Genomic DNA, 23,669 nt, shown 5'->3' with positions numbered 1-23,669 from the left:
AGAGAGAGAGAGAGAGACTTCCGCTTCAAGACCTGTGAAAAGAAGGACCTAGATTTCTTTCATTGTACGTCAAGAATGGTTACTGTACGTATGCCTCTATTTTTCTTATTTTAGAGAAAAAGGGGTGGAGGGAGGGGGGGGTGTTGCATCATTGGATCTTTTTGTGTAGTATTTGTTTTGGATGCGCACATGTGATGCAGCCATTGATAAATTAATTCAACACGAATTCTCTCGTTTATTTTCCACAACTCGGTCTGGTTTTCAGCAGCGCTCGCCACTTGTGTCCACATGCCGACACACACAGCGGAGCTTGTCGTTTCTGTCCAGTTCACCATGYCATATCATTCTGATGAGATTAACGATCGATACGGGCATTTAGCAGTCTCACGCTGTGTGATGCGCCACACCGGCCGCGCTCCAGCCTACAGACAGCCTCGGCGTTGGAGGAAAACATTATCCTGCCATTTTAGATAGCTCTGGCTTTTTTTTTTTTTTCTTTTTACAGTGTATGCTTACATCCCAAGCGTCGCATCTGCATTATGCGTTGCTAATTGTGAAAAGTGAGCTTTGCATTCGACATTGTGCGTGATAGTAGTGATGGGGACGGAGTGGGGGGCGGGAGGGGGGAGATCAAGGATGCTCCGAGTTCAGAGGAGGAGGGGTGGGAGGGCGGCTTTCTTTGCTTGGTGCTGCACAAGGATGCTGGAGACGGGTTTGTGAGACAAAACATGATGCCTCGGAGGCTGAGGGCCCATCCAACAAGGCGAGGGGAGGGAGGGGAAAAGGGTCGAGTCACTCTGCGATAGAGGGGGSGTGGGGTGAGGAGAAGAAGATTACGCATCCGTTGGTTCGCTTTGAATCAGACAAAGTCCAAAATTCCTCAGGGTTCTCCGTAGCGATGCAACCGAGTAAATGGGCTGGAAACCTCCGAGGCTGTGACGGCACCACCAAGGCCGCGCCCGGACAGCACCATTTTTTTTTTAAATTTATTTTTATATATACATATATATATATAAAGCGCATTTCTCCAAGAATCATAGCGCTGCACACACAACAAGATGGCCATGCCTGCGCTGCGCTTGTCGGATGAAAGGAGATGCGCTGATAAATTAGCTTTGCTGTGTGCGCCGACTGGCTGGATTGGGCGTGTCTCTGTTGTACCGGAGCATCAAACGAGGGCCTTGAAGCCTTAAACGACCTTTTCCGCTTTGCCTCTTGACATGATCCGCGGCTGAATGCACGAGGTTTGTGTATGCARACCGTTGAAGATTAAAACCATTTACAYAGAATTACAACAACGAATAATAATAAACAGTAAATCTGGTCGGAGCACAGAAAAAAAGAAAAATACGTGTGTAAAAACAAAGCATCAAAATAATTGAATAGCATATGAGTCATATTTAACTTGTATAAAAAGCCTAGACAGTTTATTAGATGACTAATTTTAGTACACAAAATAAATAATTCACAACATAAAGGACGCACGCGTTAAGACCCGGAACACACACACACACACACACACACAAAAGAGTATTTACTCGATAAATTGTCCTTATATTAAACAATTATTATATTTTCTCCTTGTCTGAGCCCCGTTGTTGCTTCCAGGCCTATTTTATATATATATAGTGGCAGCATCTCTCCTCCACATGGTCCGCAGCCCCCCGTGCCTGTACCGCAGTGCCAAGCAAATAAAAGCGTTGAGTCAGACAACCTTTCCAAAGCACTTACACAATTCAAGGACAAGGACAGGCGAGGCCATCACTGTAGAGCGTTTCTTTGATCTTATAAGGTAAAAACTTCTCTCCCCATTCACTGGGCCTACATGGAGTAAAATACTGAATCCTTTTTATATATTTTAATTTTTTTTATKTATTTATTTTATTCGGTTTTATAGGTGAGGGCAAATAATGCAGAGTGAAAATATCAAAAGAAGCGATAAATGCGATTATATAAGCAGAGATCTGCTTCTTGTAGGTCAGCATGCATTTACATATAAAAATGAATGACCTTCGTTCATGTATTTTTTATTCTATATTTAAACCCTTTGATAAACAGCATTTATTTTACTCTAGCGAATCTATTTTTATTTATTATGTTAATGTATTGTAAAAGAAAAGAACTATTTTATTGTAGCACAATTAAATATAAGACTCTCAAATAAAAAAAAAATACAAAAAAAAAAAATACAAACATTACATACTATATAGACAAAACAGGCTTTTCCCACTGAGGATATTTGACATTTCTTTGGGGGGTTTTTGACTTGGAGATGGCAACTGTAACGATCATTGTTCCCGGAGAGTCCTGCAGCCCCTGGCCTCGACACAAAGCGCCACTGTTTACATTAATATTCATAGTGCTGCCATAGCCCTCTGCGAGAGGGAGAAGAGGAGGAACGGGTGGCTCTTTTGTTTGGTCGTTTCAATACGTTTATTCAGCAAATAGGCGCTCTGGTTTATGAATGCCAGCAGAGCTCACCAGTCCTTGATTTAAAGCAGGCGATGCACAGCAGAAACAGAGAAATCGGTAGATCCTTTAAATTGTTTAAATAGGTTTGAAATATTCTTTTTACGGATCGGTGCTTAGAGATTTGAAATGAAGAAGGAAAAGAAAGAAACAAACAAACAAAAAAAACATGAACAAAGTCGATTTTCTTTTGGTCGTTTCACGGCCATCTGTGTCTTCAAAAGAGCCTGTCCGAAAGCCACTCCCTTTTCAGCACGCTGGATAGCGCCCCGCATGATCCAAGGACGTGTGAGACAGATTTGTGTCCTGCAGCCTTTGACGCTGTCTGCTGTCATCTTATCAAAGCGGTCCATAACACCCAGGGATCTTTGCGATCTTTGAGAAATCTTTTATTTTGTCATCTGACTGTGTGGAGTCTCTGTTCTTGGCTGACAAGAGCTGTGACTCCGGTCGTCCTGTTGTGTTACATCTGCCACCATGATCCCTTAAGCTGCGGAGAATGTGGCTAATGCCCTTTGTTTGGGATAATCCTGTAATCTGTGTTATTTAGATGGCTCATTTACACTTTACACTAGCATTCTGCTTTAGATTATGTCTTGCACACCTAAAATAATTTGTATACAAAGACGAAGAGACTGCTGCTTAGGTTATGTTTTGATAAAACAAAATGGTTGGTCTAAATTATTTCCTAATGCTATATTATATACGGATTTTCTACTTCAGTCAATTATTATATATGCTGACCCTTAGATAGCGAATGCTACAAGAAAATGTCCATCCAGTTCCTATGGAAATAAACACTAAAATCACTTCATTTCCTTGTAACACATAATTCAATCTGCAACATGCAAACTTTGCGAGACACATGCTATTCCTCTGTATTATACAGCCCCAAGTGCTCCAATGCATTTGGAGCAGAAATGATTTGAATGCATCAGAGGACAGAGACCACAAGACATAGATTTACATTAAGTCTTGCAACGCTCCTTTGTTTTGTAATTTAATTGTGCACAGTGTAGGTGGTGTGTGTTTGGCGAAGGGAGGCAGGGCCTCTTGTTTGCGTGCAAATCTGGCTTCATGTGTTTGGTGGTGGAGGCTGAGCTCTTGTTGCGTGCAAGTCTGGGATCGTGTGTGGGCGAAGCTGATGCACTCCATTAAATATTAAGGGAGGTCTCACAGAACCCCTAAAATAGAAATAAAAACAACAGGCAGCGGGGGTCCCAACGTGATGATAACAGCTGTGTTGGTGTGTTGGAGATTTAAAATCAGGAATTATTTATCATGTTTCGTCCTTATCAGAGAGAAATAAAAAGGTGAGCGACGCGCAGCAATGTATCTAAGAAACTGTTACTGATCTTGCTTATTTTCTGGTTCAATATCTCAGAACTTATGATTGCACTACATGCGTACTAATATTTATTCAGCAATTCATGCTTTTATTTGTTTTTGAAACAAGTTACTCCTAAGCTTTTGTTAGAATTATATACCATCTTCAAGAAAAGCAGAAATCTGTTAAATGTATTCTTATCTTCATGCTGTAGCTAGCCGTTGTTGTTAAATTATTATTTTAATTTATCTATTTATTTTGTTGTTTGTGTGTCTGAGAGGCACTGTGGATTTATGAATTATATAACCTCACACTGTTTGCTGGAAATGCTTACTCTGCCTCTCTGAGGTTTTCCAGTTGGAGAGTCAAATATGCCCTGAAAATGTCTTTTCCCCCCCTTTGTTTTATACAGCTTTTGCTATTACTTGGACAGATTTTGTTTATTCTGCCCCACAAAGTAATGCACTACTACTACTAGCATGAAAACAACAAAACAGTCTGTTTCTTTATAAAAAAATTGAAGGGAGTCATATAATTTTAGGTATCTTTTTAGCTTCATCTCAAAATCTTTACATGACAGGCTGTTGTTCTCTTTGCTGTTCAACCTTTGTACATTTGATGTATTTTAGTTTTTACACCGTCTCAACTGTCACCACGCTGTTCTTTGTTTCTACAAAGACAAACATTATCAGCATATGTACGACATACATCTAGCCTGTGTGTCTGCTGCTTACAAGCTCAGACAAACAAACAGTCAAGTAAGGAAGTTTGTCAGCCGCTAGAAACACTGTCGTCTTTGAGGGGCTGTAACCAGGGCAACCTGAGTCAAGGTGAGTCTCAAAACAAGGCAGATGGATGCTGAGATGAGGTAAAAATGGGTTTATTAGGAAAAACCCATCAAACTTAACAAAAAAACCAAAACAGGAATTTGTTCAATTTTCGTACTTTACTAATTCAATACAGAGGGTGTGGAAACAGAAACAATAAAAGTAACAAAATTATGATCTAGAACAGAATATCAAGAGAACTTTAATGAAGTCAATGAGGCACTCATCAGTCGTGAGAAATATTGTCTGTGAAAAATACATTTAAATTACATCTGCAGTATTTCTCCATCAAATTGGTCTTTCTTAGAATAACATTAGGAAATAGTTTGTAGAAGCTGATAATTAACTCCTTTTATTGTTTGGTAGAATATTTTAATTCCCCATGAGATTCAGCGAGGGTGAGAATCTTGCCATAAACAAATAATAACAAATTAACAACCTGCAGTAAGTCAAACATAGAGTTCGAGGTAACTGTTTACAAAACGACCCAACAAGCATTAGTATTTACTCATATTTCGCATAATTGCGAGCAAGAATGGTACAAAAATGCAAGGAAATAAAAAAAATACAAAAATATGGTTGGATGATGTAACAGGTGTACTAACAAGTCTTAGAAATACTCCTTAATCAATAACTTTTTTTAAATAAAAAAATTAGGCAACTAAAAACTAACAACTAATTGTATCAAAATCTAGACTTGATTGTAGACATGAATGTAGACCTAGTGTTTAAATTTTAAAAATCAGACAATAAAACAAATAGTTATAAGCTGTAGTAGAAAAATCTCTTCACCATTTTGTATTCTTATTATCTAATTTTTCCCTTTTTTCATTATTTTTTTGTAAAAGTCTGTTTTTTTCCTGAATAATAATAAAGTACAGCTCAATTCAGTGTTATTAAAATCCGTATCAATAAACACACACACACACAGTCACACAAACACACACACGCACAAACTTTTCCTGTGACTGTCTATGACATAATGTACTATAATATTGATCTGGTCTCAAAGAGCTTGGTGCTGAGGGGGAGGAACTGGAGCAGGAAGTCTGTCTTTGTTGCCGTTTTCTGGTATTCTGGATGGCTCTAATTAGATGCATCAAAGCAACACAAAATACTCCACTATTCACCATCTCTATGCTCACTTAAAAACTGGGAAATTAAAGGCCACAGAGTCCAAAGACAAAAGCTGTTTAAAAAAAAAAAAGTATTTTAGCCAACCATGATATGCATTATTTATTGGAGCGCTAAATCCATCCGACAGCTCCCTTGGTTTTATGCCAGTCTGGTACCCACCATTCTGACCATCCGTCCCTGTGTAATGATGTAATGATGTTTGACCCTGAAAGAGTAGGGAGGGGGATGGGAGGAGTAAGGAAAAGGGACTGTGACATCTGCAGGACCAGAGGCAGGGAGTAGGAGAGCAGGAAAGATGGAGCAGAAGGGGGAAGGGAGGATGATAAATCAGACCTTGTCCACCTCCATTTTAGCAACGCTGATTCTTGACCTGCACTTCTGATGCTTAGAGAGTGAGCCGCCTCTGTGTGCTCTGCTGTGCGCAGCCTCTATTAGCATATGTATCACTGTAAGTTAAATAATGGATTCGAAGCATGTTTAAAGGTTTACTTTTGCCGAGTCTCTTTGTGAATAATGAATCTAATTCCACCCTCTTCCTCAGCAGATAATCAGCACCATGGAAACGCAGGTGTCCAACGGTCCAAGTGGAACCAGTCTGCCCAATGGCCCAGTCATTAGCACAAATGGCTCCACAGATGACAGCAAAACCAACTTGATCGTCAACTATCTGCCTCAGAACATGACCCAGGAAGAATTTAAAAGTTTGTTTGGTAGCATTGGAGAGATCGAATCCTGCAAGCTAGTCAGAGATAAGATAACAGGTACAAAATTGACATGGGCTGAAAAAGTCACTCCAACTGGTTTTGAAAAATCTCAACATCCCCTGTCATTCTGTCTTTCCCTGCAGGTCAGAGTTTGGGATATGGTTTTGTAAACTATGTGGATCCAAATGACGCAGACAAGGCTATCAACACACTAAATGGTCTCAAGTTGCAGACTAAAACAATCAAGGTGGGCAGAACTCGATGCTTTGAGAAAAGAATCACTTCAAATTCATCTTTCATTCCAGACAAAAAAAAAAAGGAAGGAAGTGGAGATTTTGTCAAGGGGGTTTGGTGAAAGAGGTGGCAACGGATGTCAAAGCAGGAGGGGAGCAAATACAGGGGGGGCAGAAGGGGAAATGGAGAGGCAGAAGGGAGTGGTAGCATGAACAAAAGAAGAATGAGAAAGGGTGAAAGGAGAGTAAGAGAGTGGAGGTCAGAAAGCAAGGGGCGGACAACATGCGGAGGGTTTTTGTGATGGAAATGCAATTAGGCAGCCTGACTGTGGCACACATGGGTCAGTGCAGGTTAGCCCATCTGTCTTCAATCTAGGCTAATTAGGGGGCTTCTTTGTCCCAAAATCAGATGATAGACAGAGAGGTGGTGGGGAGTAGGGGGGGATCAAATTATTAATCTCTAATTTCATCCAATCCCAAACTTGATCAAAGGCTGAGACAAACTGCAGGATCTACAGAGCAGATGCTCTGACTCAACAATGAACTTTAGGTCAAGTCAAAGATAAACATACAGCAAGGAAATATCTAAGCAAAAAGCCAATTGTTATCACAGTGACCGTAAAGAAAATTTTTAAGAAGGAAAATGTCCGCTCTTAGATATAAAAACACAGTAGCTGATGTCAGTACTCCAATCTTCTCCTGATTTTACAGAAAGCTTCAAAGAAAAGATCAAGGTGTGGGGGAAAGTGGGTGGAGGTGAGGGGCGGGAGGAGGAGAGGGGGGGATGATGGAGGGGTCGAGAGCAGAATGCCAATGACGGGATTAGAGGCCATATGGGCTTGAGGCACCATCTGTACTGTGGGAGCGACAGCGAGAGGGTTAATTATAGGGCAGCCTCTGCTCCCCGAACGGAGCAGCTCCCCCCCGCGCCTCGTCCAGAACACCCTAATCACCACGCAGCACAACCCTCCTGCTCACGCAGTCCCTCTGTGGACACAATAGACGCTGGTCCTTTGTGCTGATTTATGAAATCAAAGCACCTGTATTCATCTGAAAGATAACATGTTGACCAATTAACTAGCACCGAATAGTTTTAATAGTAAAACATGGGTGCAAAATGACTGTACGGTTTTCACAGATGTCTGTAAATTTATTTAGTGAATAGTATATTCATAAGTTGGGATAACTCTTCCCAGCCTTAAGGTGCGTTTCACTGTTTGCTCGGTTGGAGAGTTTTGCCCCCCCCCCATCCTGGAGAATAGAAACAAAGAAAGGAGGCAGGACAGAGGGAGAACGGCTCAGCCTATCTCCAACAACACTCACACTGTCTCTCCATCACACACAAACACACCACTCCTAACAAAGCACTGCAGTGGACTATCTGTCACTCAACTGTTCATGTTTCCATAAACAGAATTTTTAAAAAAAAACGAAGCAACAAGAGGTCAATCTCTTACACAATCACTTAGATAAAATTTTTTTATAACAGAAAACAGGCCACTGAAATGAGACTGAGAAGAACAGCCATGTGGGATACGAACAGATGCATCAAAAATGACGCTGTACTAATTAACTCACTGGAGAATTTGGGAAACTGTATTGACTGAAGCCGATGCTTTTCAGTGCAAAGCAAGGAAGTCCCATGTGATTGTTAAGCAATGATTGGATTCAGCTGCAGTAATGGTTACGCAGCTGTTAAATAGTGTGTCTGTGATGAATCTGAAAGTCATGTTTTAAGGTAAATACAGACACGAGCGAGAATAAGCGGGATTCTTGCTTCAAACTGCCACTTACATTGTAATTTAAAGGTTATTTACAGTACTTAGCATGAATATTCGCACTCCTTGAACTTTGTAATATTATAAAAATAAACTGCAACAAATGTTTGAGGTCTTCTATGGGATGGCCAACACTAAGTTGAGTATTTTTGTGAAGGTGAAAGGAAGGTTGGGCATAAAGGCATGTGTAACGACATTTTCAGTTTGTAAGATGAGAGTAAAACTGAACTTTTCAGCCAACAAGCGCAATATTAGTTGTAGAGGAAAACTAACACTCTAAGCAATAAAGCATAGTGTTGGGAGCATGATGCTGTGGGGATGATGGACAAAGCTTCACCTACCTTCAGGAGCAGCCAGAACTATAATTGACTGATTTACATCAAAGCATATTCACGTGTTAAAATTGTTCTGTCATAGTTCAAACCTAAATTTATTTACATAATCCATTTGGTTTATTGTAAATAAAATAATTTTGTGAGTAACATGTATTTTTTTCCCTCCACTTCACATTGTTTCAGTACTTTGTGTTTGGCCTGTTGCTCTAAGTTCCAACTAAATACATCATACTGTCCGTAAAAGTATTCAAGATGTGTGAATACTTTTACAAGGATCTGTATCTGTGATTCAACAGATCATTCAATCTGTTTTAGGTATCATATGCCAGGCCAAGTTCAGCCTCCATCCGTGATGCCAACCTTTATGTGAGCGGACTCCCCAAAACCATGAGCCAGAAAGACATGGAGCAGCTGTTCTCCCAGTATGGTCGCATTATCACGTCCCGCATCCTAGTGGACCAAGTTACAGGTAAGGCCTTTTAATAAAACTGATCACCTCAAGCCAAGCAGACCCACCAACACCAAGGTAGTCACGCCAATCCTCTGTATTTTGTTTTCGGAGCAGGCATATCACGGGGAGTGGGCTTCATCCGGTTTGACAAGCGAAATGAAGCAGAGGAGGCCATCAAAGGACTGAACGGGCAGAAGCCTTTGGGTGCCGCTGAGCCAATCACAGTCAAGTTTGCCAACAACCCAAGCCAGAAAACAGGCCAGGCCTTACTGACTCAGCTGTACCAAACTGCTGCCCGCCGCTACACGGGACCCCTGCACCACCAGACTCAACGTTTCAGGTACTGAACCGTCACCAAACCCCGCCCTGAACTCCACCCCACCCCAAAATAAGTCCCTCATTTATTGTTCTTTTGTTGCTTAAAAAAAACATTTTCATTTCAACAGCAAGTTTTTGAGCTCAATTCAAAGTGAGTCATTGTAAAGTTGAAAGAGACAGAAGATCTTTACAGTTTCTTTATTTTTATGCATCATCTGTACCACAAAATGGCTAAGAGATGAAGCTGGAGGTTGTAATCGTCAGTGGAAATATGCAAAAATTAAGACATGTAAACTGTTTAAAGAAAACAAAATCATTTTGATTATAAAAGCTATAATTAATTTTCTCCTTTAGGTAACTATTTCTTATTTGGAAACATGGTATTTTTCCCTCTTCTTTCTCCCTCTCCTCCTCCTCCTCACACTTTTTCTCTGACTTTCTTTTAAACTGCAGTGTGATCCCTTCACTTGGAAAGGGACCAGATCCAAATAGCAGCTCAAACACAATGTAAGAAACTAGATTTTTCCAAGTACAAATAGAATCAAGTTAAATACATTATGGTTTGCATACTGCTTATAAGTCATAGACCTTGCAAAAAAAAAAAAAAAAAATCAAAACTACCGGGTTGTATTTATGTGGATAATTGTGCTAAATGACAAAAAGCAAAAAGAAATCGCTCAAAATAAAAGCATTGTGGGATCTTTCCTTCTTTTGTCACTAGATGCAAATTTGCCTATATGTTTATACATTAACGCTAATAAAAGATATTGTAACTTATAAATAATAATAAGAAATACCAGCAGGACGATATGTCACATCATAAATTTGTTGCTGGATGATATGAGACTGCRTTGAAGTGAAGGATGCCCTCTGCAGGCCAGCTGATGAAGACGCAACACATTAACCATAAAAAGCCCACCACTCCCATTCCTTGTAGATCTCATAACTAACCTCTGCATCCCCTTCACTCTCCCTCTTGCGTTGCAGACTCGACAATTTACTAAACGCCAGCTACGGAGTCAAGAGGTAAATGCCAAAAGGTGTCCTTTCAAAAGCATTCATGCCAAAATAAAACCTTCAAACAAAGTGCCCGGAATACCACATGCTGCTTTAATCTCAAAAGAAGTTGCATATGGCCATAATTCTTAATGCCCACAGCCCATTTATCCATTCTACCGAATAAGCACTATCTGTAGCTTCCTAACAGCGGGGTATTCTGGCATGGCTTTGTTTAACCTTTTTGTTCCTTTTGTTTATTTGAATCAATATGAATAATTTCTATGTATTTATTTCTGAACTAACATTGTTGGTTTCAGTTGCTTTAATGTCCCCTTTTTTTCACCAGCATGGACATACCAGATTCCGTTTGCGTCTCTCTTCTGTTTGCTCCAGTTTTTCGTATGATTTGATTCCAGTTTGCTTTTCATCCCTCTCTAGGTTTCTGTGTTTTGTTCAATGCTGTGATTTCAGTTGAACATTGTGATCCATGTGTTTTTAATTCTTCCAGAGGCTCTGGTCAGCAGAGGAAAAAAATAAAATAAATGCACATTGTGTGGGTGTCTCGTCTCAGGGCACGCAGTGTCATTATGTATAAAAGCAGGCAGTTTGGAGCCACTGTGGTGCCCACACATATTTATCTACTTACTGTACAGCAGAGAGAGGATGGAGATGGGGATCCTCAAATGCGACAGATACCTAGCTATTAGAAGATAATGTAAAGCAGTGAATGCTATGCGGAACTTCAGAATGACACCCATGGTAGTTCTCCTCCTCTCTTTCCCAGATTCTCCCCCATCACCATTGACAGCATGACCAGTCTAGCCGGGGTCAATCTAACCGGTCCCACTGGAGCCGGCTGGTGCATCTTTGTCTACAACCTGTCGCCTGAGGCGGACGAGAGCGTCCTGTGGCAGCTCTTTGGGCCTTTCGGCGCCGTCACCAATGTCAAAGTCATCCGTGACTTCACCACCAACAAATGCAAGGGCTTCGGCTTCGTCACGATGACCAACTACGACGAAGCCGCCATGGCTATCGCCAGTCTAAACGGCTACCGCCTGGGCGATCGCGTGCTGCAGGTTTCCTTCAAAACCAGCAAGCAGCACAAGGCTTGAAGCAGACGCCGCCGGTGGCAGCTGGTTGAACCTGCAGGGGGTCCTACCTGAAGCCTCCCTGCGCCATCACTCTACATGGGCCTGGACTGAGTCTCTGTCTTTCTCTCTCTGACATGCTCGCACACAAACACATACACACACCCACACACACACAGACAGATGTGCAGATGCACAGAACACATGCACACACAAAGCATACAGACATTCTCAAGCGTAGATAAGTCAGAGTTTCAAACAAACACACTAGTGGAGTTCTTTCTTTTCTCTTTTCACAACTTGCTAGTCTTTCCCTGTATTTGCCTGGATTGAATTAGAAAAGGGGTGCGTAGCTGGTGGGGGGCTTTCTGAAAGGGAGGGGGGCAAGGGGGAAGAGCTTTCTATTTAGGAGACAGTCTAACGAATGTGACAGAGAATGTGTACTGAGTGCTTTGATTGAATTCAGGCAAATAATGACAACTGATGAACAAAATTATCAAAAAAAACAACAAAAAAAAAAAACGTGCAATTTACCTAAACTCTTACCCCACCATCTCTCCCATTATCCTGCTGGAGGGGATGTAGTCACTTTTTTTACACTTGGGCATTTTGAATCAGTGATTTTTTTAGATCAAAGAAAATGAAACTAAAAACAGTGTTCTCTTATATACGTCTATTAAAATATTACTATATATTCAATATTTAAGGTGGTTATAATAGCCGAGTATGTAAGCATTTTCTAGAAACTTTGACTACTGTTTCCTGACCTGCGTTAGGTGGTGCCTCGCTTCAAGGCATTTTTCTCTTATATATCAGAGCTTATCAGCTCAGACCCAACATGATTTAGCTCAACGGTCAATGAAAAGAGCAGTTCAAAGGCCATCACTTCTATCCACACAGACTCACGAGAAATATCACAATAGAACAGTTAACGTATCACAAAAAAACACAGTTCAGTAATAGGAAGATTTACACATATTTAGTCCTCTGAAGCTGTATTTTTATTTTTTTTTTCATTTGATCTCATCCACGCGATGGATTGAATACGGGCAGACCGTCTGTGAACTTAGAGCAGAGCAGCAGCGCTCCCATGGTGACGACGTTCATTAGTAATTCTCTGCTGGGCGAGAGAGTGATGAGTGTGAGGGGAAAAACTGTTTCATCATCACACAGCTGCGACAAAAGTACTGGTGTTTTTACACTTTGGCTGGCTTGCAAAAGAAGCTTTATTGCGTCAAAAGTTGTTTTATTTCCACAATGCCTTTCTACCAGTAGTTTGCCGTCAGAAAAAAAAAAAAGCAAGCAAAAACAGTCACTGACAGGCAGGTTTATTTCACTACAGCTGAATGTTTCTGCTCTTAGAGGGCATAGTTGGAAGAAAAACTTGAACATGTTTGAAATAGTACATCACTAATAATAAAGGCAGGCCCGCAAAGAAGCAAAAATGTGAAATTCACTAGTATTATTCCTCCGTTTCTTAAAGATAAATGCTACTTGTAGTTTAAAATATCCAATATTGTGTAGATTATACTGCTGATGACTGATTGCAGTCATATCTGACCACATATCCATTAAGCAGAATGATTGCTCTCTATTTTACCTTTTTAGTCTGGAAAAAGTGATGCGTTTTTCTCTAAGACCATTGTTTTCTTCAAAAAATTTCCTGGTAACTTTGAATGTTCAATCATTGGCGGTACATCAACCTTGCAAATAAGTGTCATAGTTACCTTTTTGATCACAAAAACAGCATTTAACAAGTTTCTCCCGATCAGTTTGGTGCAACAACAAAAATAGCTGGTGATTAAAATATCCCCAACCCAGGAGCATAGGGATTATTTATGGCACCCTTGATGAAACAATAAGGCCCAACCCGTCTAGTGGAAGTGTCTGCTGCAGCCCAGATTTTTGATGTACCATGTGGAGAGCGAGTGTCTTTTAATATCAAGACACAGGCGCATGATGATACGTTAAATAAGGTCAGCTATATTCAAGTCATTTTTGCTTTTCTAAGTGACGCTGTGTTAGCCAAAGAGGACGGTCTCTTTGAAAAGGATTACATTAGAGATAATCTATTTTTATACATACAAAGGAACAAGACCTTGTGCTGAATTTTTACAGATTCTTAAGCTTGGAAAAAAATTGGGACATCGCGTGGCTTCGTTTGAAACCCTCTGATCTTCACAGAGAAAGAGGGAAGAAGCAGCGTGGTGTATGGGCGGGGACATCTGGGGAGGGGGCGAAGGAGCCGCGTATCTCACACAAACCTAACCGCATCTGGAGGAAAAACAAACCCGGCAAATGCGAATCGGACCCAAACGAAGACACATTTCAACAGCCAGGGTACAACCTGACAAGACACATCTGTATTTTAGAGCGTTCAGACGCACTCAGCATCTCTTGTCTTGAAATTTTGTACAGTGTTGCTTCAACAATGGAAGTTCTTTGACCTGAAAATCCCAGACAGAGCTGCAGTGAGACTGGCTCTCTGCCCAGCTGTAAAACTGAAGAAGCTGCTTGCAGATTGATAATAAGTGCTGGTGATTCACACTGAAAATCCTTATAATGAAATAGATTTGAGTTTTGCCAAAGAATTGCTTTGCAAGTCAGTACTAAGGACAAACTAACTATAATATCCCCTACATAATTGCTGTAAAAATCTATGTTATTTGTTGAGCAAGGACCCTCGACAATTTGAGTTAGAATTACTTTTGCGCATATCGATTTCCATTTCTGAATCAAAAAGAAAAACACCATACCAAATGCTAAAATCCACTACATTTGCACATATATCATGCAGTATAAAAAAGGCATATATATATATATAAAAAAGGGATGACTCAACTCACCTTGTGACCGAGGCAAAAAAAACAAAAACAAAATGCATCCACATATTTCCCCCAACATTCAAATCACCCGTTTTATCTTTATCTTTTAATACATCGCCAATACTTTTTGCTGACTTTTTTTTTTTTGATCCGACTCATACTGTTTCTCCCCCGCAAATGCCGATTGCTGTTGTCCACAGCTAATCACAGAAAGGTCTAATCTAGCTCATTTGGTTCTTGCAAGTGRTAGCACAGCCAGTTTGAGCACGTGGTGAGCCCAGCGACAGACTTTATAGCAAGAAAACAGGCCACATTGAACTGCAGCCATGAAAAAGTCCAAACATGACCTCTCCCACACCCGGTCCATATGGAGACCTACACCTGATGTACGGCAGAGAGCCGAGGACTATGGCAGGAAACAGTACTACACTGCTTGAGCAACAACAATAATCATTTTAAAAAAAGACAAAAAAACTTTCCTATGGAACAGTAAGTGCAATGTGCTTTGTTTTTATATTGACTGAGAACAAATGATATATATTTTTTAAAAAAGAAAAAGAAACGTCACACTGAAAGGGTTTTGAGGAATAGCAGGAGGAGCGACTGTTCAGGCGAAAGCGACTAAATCGAACAGACTCGTTACCAAATCAGAAAAAGAATGAGCTCTGATCTCCAAATTGTTCCACGACCACTTCCTCGGTCCCTATATTTCGTGCTCTGTCCACGCAAGCTCAAACTGCATATTTGGCTGACTTTAGTAGAGCTTTTCTCAATGACTTGGAAAGGAATATCGTCTTGACAGAACATCAGTTTTAGCCCACGTCAATTTCAAATATCATTTTCCTGTGATTTCTTGATTTAATTTACATATCAGGACTCACTTGTTAACTTAGTGTATTTGTGTTGTTGATGTTGCCATAGAGAACACACATGGGTCGAAGATTACGTTTTGGTTGCATCGATTGGGTACAGTTTGTTATTTTTCTTCCATTTTATTAGTTGCAGTTTTTACAGTGTATGCAGATTTTAGACTTAGTTAGATTTCTTTTGTTTCAATCAAACTGTGTTCAATTGTGTTTGTAAAGTCTGTGGTAGCTTTTGTTGCAACATAAAAATAATTTAAACTGAAAAAATTCAAAATAGCGCCAACAAACTTGTATTATTTGGGCGACTTTAAGCTTGTAGTTTTAACTTATTGTTAACTTAAAAACTATTTATTATGATTATTATTATTGCCTCGTATAAAGTATGTTTTGTGTATATTTATGGTTTATTTCATTATATTTGCAAGTTTAAAAGATTTTAAGTTTGCCAWAATTGTGGTTACACCATTTTGTTTCTTAAAAAGGGGGACAAATAGAAAAACAGCTTTAGAAGTACGATTTGGAAACGTTCTCCATAGTCAAAGAATGCACTGCTATATTTAACTAATTGAAGTGTATAAACATACATGCTGTGTGCTAGATGTTATGCCTTTACTGCCTGTGTTCTGTTTGTCTTGTTAAATGAAAATCTTTTAATTATTTAACCTAATCACAGTCTTGTTTTTTCCAACCACTCTGTGAGCCCCTGAGAGATGAAGGCGACCCCCCGTTAGTGAGGCTTCGGCTCTCTTCAGGGGGAGAGATTTGCTCAAAAGATGCTTTCCTGTTTCGCTGATGGGCTGAATTTATCAAAATCTATTAAAGCCTCTGAATCGGTCAAATAAATGTTATCAGTGAGGCCATTTTTTATCAATACGTGCTATTCAGAGTCACAAACTTAGCCAAGAACTCTGGAGGAAAATATCACAGAGCTCCAACAAGCTACAGGAAGGTTTTCTTTGGAGTGTCTCGAGTTGCAAAGGGATGAGTGGTCCTTCTGTTTCTCAACTGTATTTTGTGTCTATTTATTTAGAAGAGGGGACGCAGTAACTTAGTGATGTTTTTCTTACCTTTTCCTGGAATGGTAGAACAAATCAAAAGGTAAAAACGATCAAATAGTTCTGTCGACAGCAACGTCAGCAGAAACAAAAAAAAATAAATAAAAAATTACTCAAAAAAATACTACAAAATCTCATACTTCCAAACATGACCAAATGAACAATGTCAAATTTAAACAAAGATAAAAAAAATAAACCTTTCAGTTTAGACTAGGATATTTATTACTGGGATTTCAGCTGAAGACGCTTGAAGACTTTTTCATGGAATTGTTTAATTATTTGTACTTTACATGCCAGAAAAAAAAAATAAAATGAAAGTTACAAATAAAAGTGTTGTAGGTTGTTTTTTTTCCATTGTCAGAACAAAAGCAAGAATTTCATTACACCAACCTCTACTAAAAACACCAATAGGAAGATTATTATTTTTATAGGCTTAAAGAACTGAATGACAACAAACTATTGATAAATGATGTGGATTCGAATCAGAGTGTTTTTCAGCACAACTCACTCCTGGCTTGGAAAGAGGTTAAAAGAAACATGTTTCATTGCAAATGTTCTTTTGGTGATGTTCTCAATGTGCCAAACATATAGCTGCTTAGAGATTCCAGTTTGGTTTTTTTATCTCTAAGCTTTTTTAGACAAACACATATTAATATCAAACAAAGACGACTTGAGTAAAGGCAGAATGCAGTTTTCCAATTATTTTATTCATCAAAAGGAGAAAAAAAAATTAAAAAATATATATATACAAACCAACCTGGCTCCATGAAAAGACATAATTCCCCACCTGCTAAATCAGGAGTGTTAACTTTCATGTTGAGCCATTTCAACATCGTGAAGGTTTTCAAAGGGCCGGTTGTGCCAGAATTTATTGATAAAACCCATTGACAAACTGTTAGAACATTAATAAATAGCTGTCTCTCCTGTCATTAAGTACTTCTTAAAATGAAATATTAAGTGTCTTTTCACATTTATATAATTTGATACAAACACTACTTTTATTTGATTTATACAATAATGTTTAAGGAGACAAACTCTTTTTTTGAAGACTTTATGTGATCACATTAAAAGCCACATGGCAAGCTGGATTTGGCCCAAAGCCTTGAGAATGACAAGTGCTAAATCATGAATTTATCCGCAGCTGTACCCAGGCCCTGTCTGACATGAAGTAGTCTAATCGATTCTCAAAATGCAACACATCATGGGTAGATCTAAAGCAACTTAAAACCAAGTTGTTTTGATTCTTTCATGTATGTTTGAGAAATTCTCACAAATCCAGCCATGTTTCCACTTCAAAAACAACCCTTTCCCCTGTCTTTCCCCACTCAGCTCCTCCAGACTAGCAGCAGCAATTAGTAAAACACCTGGTGGAACTTTGTGTCTTTTGATCTTATCATACAAACTACTTCTCAGACGACATACTGGAAAGGCCTTTTTGTGATAACGAGGTGAAGGCGCAGTGTAGAAAAGAGCTTCTTAAAGAGACAGAGATTATAAATTTCTCTTCAGGTATTTTTATGCCTGGAGGTAATATTATTTGATTGTGGTATAAATTGGCACAATGTGCCTGGAAAAATGTACAATTGTTGATTATGGCACAGTGAATTAACCTTTGAGAGAAGGTTAATTCACAAGATATTTTCTTCCAAATTCTTCTTTCACCAGTTTTGTTTATATCAACATGTGACATGTTCATTTTAAATAGTAAATTAATAAAATTAGTAAAATAATACCGCCTCCTTAATGATTGAACAACACAAAACAGGCTGTGCAAAAACTGCATCTCAAATGAAAACAAAAACATTGCTGAACTTAAGGCAATTTAGATTCTGTGCAAACTAGGGCTTAATTATGTAAATTAGAATTACTTATACATCTGGATTTCATTTCTGATTAATCAGATTCAGTTAATGACAGGTGTAGAATCAAGACAATGTTTTAATGAAGTGTAGCAGATGATATTTAAGAATGTACAAAAATATGCTTACCACATTACTTACTAACAATAATTTGATTTAAGATGAATCGTACAGCACAGGCGTCACATTAGGAGGTGGAAGACATTTATTGGTCTCATTTTTTCCAATCACAGAAACCTGATCTTACACAATAATTCACATGATCACATATTCTTTATAAACCTACATAGTAACAGCAGTACAGGAACTTTAAACCTGTATTTTGAGCCAAATTTATTAGCAGGCAAATTGATCAAATGGAGGTGAAGTTTATGGAAATCATACGATAGAAGAGATTTATTGGTTGGGAGAGTTACAACCGGGGTGAGATGTGGTTAAAACAACTTTATTTGATAACAGTGGAATGACAAAACATCCGACTTAAAAGACTAATCTGAGCACAGCTTGCAGGAGATGCAGGAAGATAAGATGTGCCGATCACAATAATTTCACTTCTCCTCGGAATTTCCGTAACTATTACAAAGAAAGCAGACGGAGGCGGAACAGCATGCAGACTGGAAACATTTTTGCTGCAATGACTGTGGTCCCTTCACAGCGTTCTGCAAGACAGAAGACAACATCTTTTGGCAAAGGTAGTGACTTTTTTAGGTTCAACTTCATCCTTTGGTATTTGACTTTGAAGAACAGTTTAAATGAATGCATCTTTGAAATTAAGCAAACCAAATAAAGAAAATTTCAGATACAAGAAAAACGAATGTCTGTGGCTATCGTGCAAACTTACAGTGTATGACTTAGGTCAAAGTACACATAGTTCTCCGATATAGAATATTAAAACTAAAGATAATTGTTGCCAGTAAAGAACACCGAAACCATTGTGTCATAACTGATAATATTTCTTTGGGCTTTATTGTAACCCCTTGCCATATATAAATTGTTAGCTTCTTATTGCTCTAAGATCCACCAATTTAAATAATCTAGGACTTAAAAATGTGACCACTATAACAACTTGCATGATTATATATAGCAATCAATAAGGCATCCACAACCACTGGAAATATAAAATACTTACAGCTATTGAGCTTCTAGAGCTCCTCATGGTCAGAATGTCCTGAATCAGAGCTTGCGGGGTCCTGGCAGATAGCAGGGCTGGTGAACTCCATCAGATATTCACAGCGACTCGGCTCTGATGTAGATGTCACAACCGTTTCCTTTCCACATGTTAACTTAACCTAATATTGTACAAAGGCTGTTATTATTTTTTTTCAATACTCAAAACTAAAAGTAAAAGAAAACAAACACGGAGATTGTCAAATGCTGCCTCAGACTTACAGTGGTGGATCTGTTGGGGCCTTGCCAACACCCGGTTCCATGTTCGTACTTCATCAGAGAGTAGATGTTATCCTCAGGACCGGCCCATTTACCCCATGTTCTGTGTGACAGAAACAGAACATATTGAATAAAACAAGTAAATCAACTCTAACAACAAACATGCAAAATATAAATTCCCATCCTTACCCTAAATTAGTCTCTGATCCACCAAATTTGGGTTTCTGTGATACTCTGTTAAAGGGACAAAGTCTGTAGACATACCTGTGAGAAAAAGATATGCAGTCATTCAGAGATTAATCTATTACAGTTGGAAAACATTTTAAAAAGAGTAATGCACCAGCACCCCTCCCGACCCCACTAAGGGACAAGGGTGTATAGAAAATGGATGGATGGATGGATGGATGGATGGATAGATGGATGGGTGGATAGGTATGCACTTACTCGCCAGTGGTCAGTTCGTAACACTGGCTGTAGAGGTAGGCAAACTCAGAACTGGGTCCGAAGTCAAAAGAGATTTCCTTCTCAAGGTTCCTGAAACAAACCAACAGCAGGTTTTAGTTTGCAACCCCAAACACATGGCTGGGTGAACAGGAATTTTGATGGCAAAAATTAGCAATATTGGCCAAAAAGGCCTTTTTATATTCAAACGTACCTGATCTGATCTTCCACCTCCCGCAGAGCTTTCTCTGCCTCATTGAACTCATCCCTGGCTTTCTGAGCGGCTGGAATTAAAACGGATGATTACACTGAATTTAGCAACACATAAAAAGTCAGATAAGTCAGATGTGAGAGACCACCGATGCACGTAAAAGTTTCCAAACATCAATTCTCCAGGACTTTTGAGATCCAAGTTTTAAGGTCTTGAAGACCAAGCAGAAATCTTTCTAATTAAAAAAATCACTAGTTATTTAAGGACTGCTGGCTCACAAACACGTACAATCAATGAGAGTCTGTGTTTCTTGGTCATAGGGTGGCATAGTGCCCTCTTCATCATCGTCCTTCTTGTCATCAGTTCGCGACGTTGAAGGGGGCTGAAACCAAACCAAATTGAAGTGATGAATTACCCAAACCTGAGATTTGCCAAGTTTAAGTTTCACTGAGAATCAAAAAATGTACCTTATAGTCTCCTTCATCCATATCGTCATCATCTTCATCCATGTCTTCATCTTCTTCTTCCTCTGGGATGTCCTCATCAGGGTAGTTTTCAGAGTCATTGTCGGAGGATGTATCTCGGGTTTCCTCTTGTGCAGCTTCCCCTGGTGGAGGGACGTCTGCAGTGGACTGATCCCAACAGACAAACATTTAGCTGCAGCACCAATGCTTAACAAATATCTATCAACAACCACGATTTTGAATTTTCTCACCTCAGAAACATATTTTTCTTTAATATTATTCCAGACAGTCTCAAATACTACTGTGTCCACTTTGTCCACTCCACCTAACAAACCCTGAAAAGTTGTAAAAAGCAATACATTTTTATCAGCTCTACTTGAGTTTTAAGTTTGGTTTAGCAACACTGTTTTAGAGGAAATAGCCAGAGTTGTACCTGAGCTTCTGCTTCTGTGAATGAAGCATCAGAATCTGGATCAAGCTCAGAATGGGACTGAAGTTCAGTAAATGACACACTAAAAAAAAATAAATAAAAAAAACAGAAAAAAGAACATAGATTTACAAAAAAAATAATTCAACAATCTGCCCAGTCCTACAGGTATGACATTTAATCAATTTATTAAAACCTGGATATAATATCCAAACAGGTGTGTTGGCTAAAAAATGAAGTGGCATATAATAAAGAGAATAATTACAAAATAAGTTAAAACAACACTAAATACAAGCATATAGTTTGGGTCCTTTTCCAAACTTAAATGGACGTAATATTCGTCTCCAAATAACGTTTTCATTTCTTACAAATCCTGAAAATTTTGCAGCATAAGCGGTACTCACAAGCCATCGTCATCATCATCCAGTTCAAGAAACACGTCGGCCATCCTAGCCTTGTCTTTCTCCGTACGAATGATAGCTTTTTGTTCTGAAATAAAAGCCAAATTTACATTTGTCTCATCTGTGATTCTGTCTGCCACAATTTAGATGTTGTGAGGAAGAACAGATTGAACATTTAAAGAAAGAAAGGGCTTATATGCTTTACAGACACCAGGTGGCGTTAATCTTAATTTACCTTCCCAGGCCTTCAGATGGTGCTCTTTAGCTTCTTTCTCTGGTTGCTCTGCAGTCTCCTTAACTGTTCTCAGTGCTTCAACCTTTGCTTCCAGATCTTTCTTACTGTTCTGGACATCTTCTAGTTTACTCTGTTGAACCGAAATGAAATGGCCAATTCAGCCCAAATAAAATCTGAATCAAGAATTGTACTGTACAGCTAAAAATAATCACTTTACCTAAAAAAGTATATTTTAAGAAAACACTTCTAAACTAGGCCTGGGTTCATCACTTTACGAGCAGAACTTGTAAAAACAAAAAAAACAACAACAACAAAAAGAAAAGATTAGGAATGAAAACTAAGGACATTTCCACACTTTCCCAAATTCCATATTAATCCTGTATTCTATTGTTTGCACAAATGTTGCATGGATTACATAAAAACAATCCATAAAATTATTTAACAGAATATACAATGTTAATCCTAAACGGACTAAATTCAGAGCTTGTTTTTCTCTCCAAACCTTCTTGTCCTCTAGCCCCTGTTTGGCCTCGTGGATAAGCTGTTTTTTAAACATAAAGCCTTCTTTTGCGATTTCTGCTATCTTCTGCAGTTCTTCCTTCTCTTTGCGACCCAACTCCCTGAAAAACACACCAGTAAYGTCAAGACATTTTCATTTGTCAATTCTAAGCAACTTCTTGTAACCACAGAAAATACACACCTGCAGGTGTTTTGACAGTCAACACCACTGTTGTACTCATCAGTAGTGTCACAGCAATCTAAAGGGAAAATGTAAGTGTTAAGAAGTTATTAATTTTTTTTTTTTCTAAAGGTGCATTTGAAACTGGACAAAATGCATACCACATATTCCATCATTGACGCGGGAGGAAGGGATGAAGCCTGGTCTAAAACCCGCATTGGTGCAGTGAAAGTTGCCATTGGGGCAAGCAGCAGTACCTGGGAGGGATAAACACCTCGAGTCAGAATTATTGTACTTTAAAATCACAACTGAATAAATGTCCAGGAAGGAGGATTTACACACCTGGCTCATCAGAACCATCCAGACAGTCACAGTAGTCGTCATTTACTCTGTCAAAGGGAATAGTACGGGATCCATCCAGACACGTAAAAGGTTTGTCCTCTTCATAAAACTGGCGTTCTGTTATTCATTGAAACGGACAGCAAAGAGCTTAGACCTCCCCCAAATCAAAATAAAATGATTGAATTACTATTTAATTCATCATAAGTCAGGTTAAAAATGCTTACTTGACAAGGGAACACCGCGGGGACGTTGAACCTCCGCAGACATGGCTCCGCCGATCAGAACCAGCAGCACGAAGTGACCGAACATTACCATGGTCAACCTCTATATTAATGACCCAACAGTGCCTATACAAATACACATACACACAATTTGTACAATAGTAAAATTTGCAGCTTTAACTTCTGATGAGTAAACCCATGTATTGGCAGAAGCTAGAGAGGTTCGTAGCTACTAGCTCGTACAGATAAAACAAAGCTAACTAGCAAATTGTGCTAATGGCTTTGCTAAACTACGAACAATAAATGGCAAATTCAAAATAAAATTTGCGCAGTGACCATTATATAAACTTAAATACCTGAAGTGTGAACAAGTTAGCAAAATAGAAAGAAAGAAAATGTATTTTTATCGGTGCCAATGCCTAATCATTATCTGGTGGAATAACCTACTTCCGTATAGAGGTATCCACCCTTCTTTTCCCCTTCTGTCGTTTTGAAATCTGATTGGACAAAAAATTCTCTTCTTCTTTTGTGATTTGGTGTAAAGAAGGAAATCCGTGACACGTGAGGACGACATTCTTCTTCTTTTGATTG

At 39.1% G+C, this 23,669-nt stretch overlaps 2 protein-coding genes across 17 annotated transcripts; one reads left to right on the top strand and one right to left on the bottom strand.

Annotated features, from left to right (window-relative positions):
* The first annotated feature begins 6 nt into the window (after positions 1-6).
* Positions 7-16,593, top strand: elavl3 (ELAV like neuron-specific RNA binding protein 3). Of its 15 annotated transcripts, none has more exons than XM_008415980.2 (8): positions 7-84; positions 6,305-6,521; positions 6,608-6,711; positions 9,126-9,279; positions 9,376-9,601; positions 10,033-10,086; positions 10,567-10,605; positions 11,342-16,593. In XM_008415980.2, the coding sequence occupies exons 1-8, from the start codon at positions 76-78 to the stop codon at positions 11,688-11,690; spliced, it is 1,152 nt and encodes a 383-aa protein (XP_008414202.1). In that variant the 5' UTR covers positions 7-75; the 3' UTR covers positions 11,691-16,593. The 15 variants fall into 15 exon arrangements, with proteins under 15 accessions (XP_008414202.1, XP_008414201.1, XP_017161727.1 ...); XM_008415979.2 differs by having other exon boundaries at positions 9,373-9,601; XM_017306238.1 differs by having other exon boundaries at positions 6,302-6,521.
* Positions 16,594-18,458: 1,865 nt separating this feature from the next.
* prkcsh (PRKCSH beta subunit of glucosidase II) lies at positions 18,459-23,615 on the bottom strand. 2 transcript variants are annotated; one of them, XM_008415997.1, is made up of 18 exons: positions 23,526-23,615; positions 23,082-23,204; positions 22,858-22,974; positions 22,677-22,772; positions 22,537-22,594; positions 22,339-22,456; positions 21,837-21,966; positions 21,605-21,689; positions 21,207-21,285; positions 21,025-21,108; positions 20,777-20,941; positions 20,598-20,691; positions 20,313-20,382; positions 20,102-20,191; positions 19,847-19,921; positions 19,661-19,760; positions 19,401-19,560; positions 18,459-18,930 (listed from the first exon to the last, which is right to left on the bottom strand). In XM_008415997.1, exons 2-17 carry the CDS (start codon positions 23,170-23,172, stop codon positions 19,414-19,416), a joined length of 1,599 nt encoding a protein of 532 aa, XP_008414219.1. In that variant the 5' UTR covers positions 23,173-23,204; positions 23,526-23,615; the 3' UTR covers positions 18,459-18,930; positions 19,401-19,413. The 2 variants fall into 2 exon arrangements, with proteins under 2 accessions (XP_008414219.1, XP_008414218.1); XM_008415996.1 differs by having other exon boundaries at positions 23,435-23,526.
* Positions 23,616-23,669: the final 54 nt, after the last annotated feature.

The sequence above is a fragment of the Poecilia reticulata genome, linkage group LG8, assembly GCF_000633615.1.
Source record: "Poecilia reticulata strain Guanapo linkage group LG8, Guppy_female_1.0+MT, whole genome shotgun sequence".
NCBI lineage: Eukaryota > Metazoa > Chordata > Actinopteri > Cyprinodontiformes > Poeciliidae > Poecilia > Poecilia reticulata.
Note: the sequence above shows the minus strand (reverse complement) of the source record. Positions and strands in the feature narration are given on the sequence as shown.